Source organism: Mytilus trossulus, chromosome 9, assembly GCF_036588685.1.
Source record: "Mytilus trossulus isolate FHL-02 chromosome 9, PNRI_Mtr1.1.1.hap1, whole genome shotgun sequence".
In the NCBI taxonomy this organism is placed as follows: domain Eukaryota; kingdom Metazoa; phylum Mollusca; class Bivalvia; order Mytilida; family Mytilidae; genus Mytilus; species Mytilus trossulus.
Window position 1 is genome coordinate 67,261,705 of NC_086381.1, and position 6,739 is coordinate 67,268,443.

Sequence of the window (6,739 nt, forward strand, 5' to 3'; positions counted from 1 at the left end):
CGCAGTTTTGAAATGATTCCACTGAAAAGACACAACTTGTCGTAATTTATTTTTTGCATTAATTGGGTCGTGTTCTCTTGGTGATCTGCGTATTGAGATTAAAATCAAAACGAAAACAGTATATTCGTGGAAAACATTTAAAAATAAGAAATTAAACAATTAATTAAAATTGAGAATAGAAAGTGGTAATATGTTAAAGAGACAAAAACCCGACCAAAGAGAAGAAACTAGGCAACGGTTACGATTCGGTCCCCTCTTCTCCACATGTATAGAAGGGGACTAGATCGTAACCAATGGCTAGCAAAGACGAGGAAGGTTCTTATTTGAACATTTTAATTGACACAAAAGAAATTAGAAACATAGTCCGAGACATGAAGCTCTTATATAGACAAATATAACTTTTGAAAAATAACGAAAAACGGTTATCAATGTAGTTCAATAACTTGAAGGATATCTAATATGCTATACCGATTGTTTACAATTAAGACTATTGCACCCCTTGACTATAATAATGTCAAGGGCGTTTATCAAAATTAGTACTTTTATGTGATCTAAATAAAGTGTTTAAATTTAGGAACAAGTTCGACCGAACGAAATAGAAGACGAACTAGCGTGGTCCAGATAAGATAGGACGATTTCAGACGTCATACCATAGATAAACGAACCTACGTATACCGATATATACTTGTTTATTATCATTTTAAAGACACCTGTTGGTCACTGAACAAGTTTAAGAATAGCACTCCAAAAGGTAATATTAATATTAATACCGTTTTACTTATTATTATATATTTTTTTTTAGATTATTATATATATTTTCATAATTCAAATTGGTTGATGTATATGTCATACCTTACAAGTTTTGGTTTTAGAATTAATATGCTCTTCATCCTCCAAAAAATGTTATTTTTACGTATACTTAAAATTTGCTGTAATGCTAGTGTTTTATAACAAATTTGTCTTTGGAAATTCATAACTTTACTATAATTACTAGTTAAAATATTATAATATAAAGTAAGTAATTTTCTATATATTTCATTTCTAACTTGTTTTATTTATTTCTTTAATTGTATGTGATTGAATTTTGTAATTTGCCTCTTGTTTCACATGTCAATGTGACGGAGTGTTTTTTTTTAATAAAGCATATTGTATATTGTAAAAAAAAAGTATCAAATATCAGAACTAACGTCTTTTTATTTCATTGTTTGTCATTGAATTATATATCAATTTGCTAAGAATGTTTTTTTTTCAAATGTTTTAGTCTCAAGACATTGCTTTTTCAGACATCATGTTTCAAATATTCGCAGTTTGTCTTTTCACATCAATGGTATTTGGTAATCCAATTACAAATAACAGTAAGTATATTACAATTATTTTCATGTTTTGTATATTTATGAAAGCGATCTATCATGTACGTGTACCAATCGAGGTATATAACTATATTTTCTTAAATTAGTTTGTATGCCTAAAAAAGCAAACAAAGCACACCAAAATTTATGTGAACAAAAAGAAGTGGCAAATACATGTACAGATGCATTAATTTTACAATAGTTGGACCATTCATATATCAAATTAACGTTCGATGGGATTTTTAAACTTGGTGTTTGAAAAATTAAGGCCGTTCAAATTATGATTTTATAAAGTTAGTATTGAATAATTTTCTGTAACAATTTGATAAAAATAAAGAATGCTTTCAATTTAAATATACGCTTTGGAATAAAAGAAAACACCATGCTCAAATATGTGTGCAAAGAATTAACAGACTTGTTTAAGTTCTTATACACATATCATGCAGTCTAAATGCCAATTACCAGTTGCATGGTTTTAAATTGATATTTTTCATTGCAGTCGAGGATTTGGTAACTAAGAAATACAATGAAGTTTTGAATCAAGAAATTGAAAAAGGAATTGGTTCCACTAAAATTTTAGAGTAAGTTAGTTGTTTATTGTTATATGTCATATATATAATAAGATGTGAAATAGAAATTGAAGTAAATTTGAAAAAAATAAAATAGGTATAAGTGATTTTAAAAGAAGAGAGAGGCACACGTGGGATTAGAACATGATTATACACAAAACTACAGATTTCGTCAAGAAGTAAAAATTTAAAGAAAAGAAAAACATTATAAAAAGAACATTCATTAATGATAAAAGAAAATCAAATGATTTTAAATTCAATATACATTCGAACTGTGCATGGACAATAGCCATGTTTAAGATGTATAATTTCAAGTCTTGAAATACATATAACAATACTTGTTTGAAAACGTATATAAAACACACGTCTGTTTGCTTTTATAGACTGCCTCACAAGATGCAAGAGTTTTTGAAAAACGTAGGAGAATATCAGCTCCCATTGGTACAAAGTCAAATAAAAGAAGAAGTGAAAGAATACAGTGTAAGTTAAAACTTCATCCCTAAGTCAGTGACTGAGCTATAAATCGTATGAGATGTGAATAAGTAGGACGGACGCGGAAGCATGTAGTCGTGGCTCACTGCCTCACAATAGTTCACAGAGAAGATTGGGATATGATGCCAGGCTAACGACACGGCTATTGAATGTTTTAAGGGCTGGGGTGTATCTGCTTGAAACATAGCTTTCTGGGTTATGCAGCTTATATAAAATACACGACTTTCTAACTTTATGGTGTTCTAATCTATACAGGAAAAGTGTTACTTTAATTTCGATGATGACAGACGGCCGTTTATCTTGGATAGACGGTGTAGCTGGAAGGTATTTAAGAAGAAAAAAGGGGGGGGATAAATCGATCTTTGGAGAAAACTAAATGATGATAATTTTGTTGTGTGATCATTACGCGGCGTGAAAAAATATTGATAATCTATAAACACTATCAGTATAAAATATGAAATGTAAAGGATGGATTTAGACGATTTCAAGAAAGGAGAAGTGAAAGAGGGGACTAAATGGAAGATGGGTGGCTGAATTTAAACCCCCATACATATAGTCAATAAAGATTCATTGAAAAATTATTTCATCCAATTGAGAAGCCTTAGAATAATAAAATTTGTTTGATCTTTTCTTCAGAATGACGTGAGACAATTTGTCGAGGGTGAAGTTAAGAATTATATCGAACCCCTGAAGATTTCTGAGTTTGTATCCAACCATCTTCGTCGCCACAGGCGTGATGATGATGAGATGCCCAACTACTTGGATCACTTCTATGGCGGACTTGGTAAGTAATTTGTATCTATATTTCTTGATAAATCGGATATTGAATGACTATATAGCTGTTCTTGCCTTATATCCAAAACCACATATTTTATTTATCTTTTAAAAGGCATATTTTCGAAAGTCCCATGATACATGTAGCAAGGCATGAAGTTGTAAGTTCTCCATCATGAAAATGAATTTGCAAACTTCTACCTTGACCAAAAACTTTAACTTTGAAGTGGGACAGATAGACGAACAGACCAAAAAATAAATAATGCTCATAGATGGAGCATAATATGTAGACAATGGAACGTCATGTATTACATCATCAATAAAAATTATAGTAATTTATTATATGAGCGAACATGCACTAATAGATGGTTCTCTTTATTCTAATTTAAAAGATAACTGATTACTCTTTTTGTTAAATTGGCTTAAAATGGCCACCAATAATATTCGAGGTTATATTGAATCTGTGTAAACGGTTCGGTTCATAAATGTGCATTATTTCTTTGTTATAGGCAAATAAAGAGTATCCCAAAATGGTGACGGAGGACACGATCTAGAATAGAAAACAGATATAACATATAAAATGTAACAATAAATATGAACAATTATTCTATTTTATAGGCAAATAGAGACAATAAATATGTACGGAAGAGAGATCTGATGTAAAGGACTGTCAAATAATTTATTTTCAAAACAAAACAATTTAAAAATAAAAATGATAAAAATTCTGTGTTTCCACATAACATTCTATACATTCTTCGGTGTGTAACCGTTCCTTCAAGATATGCAGACAAGTGAGGGGAATAATAAGCAAACAAGACGATTTCCATTTTTTACGGCGCGTTACCTTCTCTGCAAGGTGTAGGACATTCTAATATTTTGGTAAAGATCGAGCAGCAAAAAGAAGTAAAATCAACCTTAAGATCTGTATAATTTAAGGGGGGAAATGACTGTTTTATGTTTTCTAAACACGAATAAATCAACAGTATCTACCCCAAGTGCATCAAGGATATGTTTGATTTTACTTATTTTGGTTGCTCCTATTTGACCGAGTACTAGGATAGTGAATAGGTCACCTGGTGAAAAATATAAATTCCGGTAACTTAGGCAGCAACCATTTGATTTTCGGGGGGGGGGGGGGGGGGGGGGCTATGTTTTTTTTGTGAAAAAAAAGTTTGTTTCCAGGTTTTGGTGCAAAAAGATAATTTGTTTTGGACCCTAAGAAAAAAAATTGTTTGTTTCACCCTCAGCTGCCACTATATGTAATGCTAAAATTGAAAGAAAAATTGTTTTCGGTTTGTCGCTAAAAAAATAGATTGATCTTCGCCGAAGGCGAAAAAAAAAGTTTGCACAGAAAAAAAAACCCTATAGCCCTCCCCGAAAATCAAATGGTTGCTGCCTTATAAAAATAGTCTATTGGAGACTTAACAAAGTACTATTGAAATTGAAAGTTCACATCAGGATTACATAACAGGATGGTTGTTATTGTTTTCCATAGAAGTTTTAATGTTTAGATTTATTGTTGTTTTCTCCACCTCCAGTGGAAAATATTTCATGCATATCCAGGACGAGAACAAATAAATAATAAATACAATAAGTGGGATTTCAAATTGGGTTGACATGGAACTTTAGATCTTGACTGGGTAATGTTGCATATCAAAACACAAAATTTGGACATTTCTCAAGGGTCCACTAACATGCTTTGAGGATGCTTTCTCAATGGTCAAATAACATGTCTTGAGCATGCTTTCTCAATGATCCACTAACATTTTTTGAGCATGCTTCCTCAATTGTCAACTAACACGTTTTTATCATGCTTTCTTAATGGTCCTCTTACATGTGTTCTCAATTGTCCACTAACATGCATGAGCATGCTTTGTCAATGGTCCACTCGAATGCTTTATCAACAGTCCACAACCATGCTTTGAGCATGCTTTATCAATGGTCAACTAACATGCTTTGAGCATGCTTTCATAATGGTCTATTAACATGCTTTGAGCATGCTTTCTTAATGGTCCACAACCATGCCTTGAGCACGCTTTCTCAATGGTCCACTGCCATGCTCTGAGCATGCTTTATCAATGGTCCACTCACATATTATGAGCATGTTTTCTCAATGGTCCACTAACATGCTTTGAACATGCTTTCTTAATTGTATACTAACATGCATTCCTCATTTCCTTTCTCAATTTTATTGAGCCTTGAGTATGACACTCTCTTGAATGGTAATACAATGTATTGGCATGTGTTTTTTTTAACTTGATTTCACATTTTTCCGTACGAATTCATAAGTCATTTGGTGACTTCTAAAAATAGTCTGATCGCACTTCATGAGCATGGAGCCAATCTGTCAATAGTATAGTGTTTTTAGTGAAGTTTGGTTGTTAATAGGTATAAGAAGCCTCTGGCCTATGTTAGTCTTGTATTATTTTAATATTAGTTTCTGGTGTACAATTTGGAGTTTAGTATGGCGTTCATTATCACTGAACTAGTATATATTTGTTATGGGGCCAGCTAAAGGAAGCCTCCGAGTGCGGGAATTTCTCGCTACATTGAAGACCTGTGGTGACCTTCTGCTGTTGATTTAGCTCACCTGACCCGAAAGGCCAAGTGAGCTTATGCCATCACTTGGCGTCCGTCGTCGGTCGTCGTAAACTATTTCAAGAATCTTCTCCTCTGAAACTACTAGGCCAAATATTTGCAAACTTTAACTGAATGTTCCTTAGGGTATCTAGTTTATTAATTGTATCTGAAGTTTTGATCTATCAACAAACATGGTCCCCATTGCTAAAATAGAACATAGGGGTCAAAAGCAGTTTTTGACTTATATCTCAAAAACGATAGCATTTAGAGCAAATCTGACATAGGTAAAAATGTTCATTAGGTCAAGATCTATCATCCCTGAAATTTTCAGATGAATCAAACAATCCATTGTAGGGTTGCTGCCACTTAATTGGTAATTTTAAGGAAATTTTGCAGTTTTTGGTCATTATCTTGAATATTATTATAGATAAAGATAAACTGTAAACAGCAAAAATGATCAGCAAAGTAAGATCTACAAATAAGTTTATATGACCAAAATTTTCAATTAACCCCTTAAGGGGTTATTGTCCTTTAATGACAATTTTTCACAATTTGTTCATCATATTTGCTAACTTTAAAAAATCTTCTCCTCTAAAACTACTCAACCAAACTTCAACTGAATGATCAGTAGGGTGTATAAAATAAAGTTTGTGTTTTATATTCTATTTCGTCAAAAAACATGGCCGTCATGGCTAAAAATAGAACACAGGGTAAAATGCAGTTTTGGCTTATATCTCAAAAACTCCAGCATTTAGAGCAAATAAGACAGGAAGTTAAAGTTTTTAAAGGTCAAGGTCTACCTGTCCTGAAATTTTCAGCCGAATTGGGTAACTGTTTTTTCAGGTATAATGCCCCTGAATTGGATGATTTTAAAGAAATTTTGCAGTTTTTTGTTATTATCTTGAATATAATTATAGATACAGATAAACTGTTAATGGCAAAAATGTTAAGCAAAGTAAGATCTACAAATAAGTC

The 6,739-nt window shown here is 32.2% G+C and overlaps 1 protein-coding gene across 1 annotated transcript; it reads left to right on the top strand.

The window, feature by feature from the left end:
- The first annotated feature begins 595 nt into the window (after positions 1 to 595).
- On the top strand, positions 596 to 3,864 carry LOC134683285 (uncharacterized). Its single transcript, XM_063542475.1, has 6 exons — positions 596 to 751; positions 1,284 to 1,355; positions 1,849 to 1,930; positions 2,302 to 2,398; positions 3,047 to 3,194; positions 3,694 to 3,864. Exons 2-6 carry the CDS (start codon positions 1,289 to 1,291, stop codon positions 3,699 to 3,701), a joined length of 402 nt encoding a protein of 133 aa, XP_063398545.1. The 5' UTR covers positions 596 to 751; positions 1,284 to 1,288; the 3' UTR covers positions 3,702 to 3,864.
- The last annotated feature ends 2,875 nt before the right edge of the window (positions 3,865 to 6,739 follow it).

Bases quoted from the DNA above. Each gene is read 5' to 3' on its own strand.
- LOC134683285 (XM_063542475.1), top strand. From the start codon at position 1,289: ATGTTTCAAATATTCGCAGTTTGTCTTTTCACATCAATGGTATTTGGT. The intron at 1,931-2,301 runs GTAAGTTAGTTG...TTGCTTTTATAG, and splicing joins GGTTCCACTAAAATTTTAGA to ACTGCCTCACAAGATGCAAG. The intron at 2,399-3,046 runs GTAAGTTAAAAC...TCTTTTCTTCAG, and splicing joins AAGAAGTGAAAGAATACAGT to AATGACGTGAGACAATTTGT.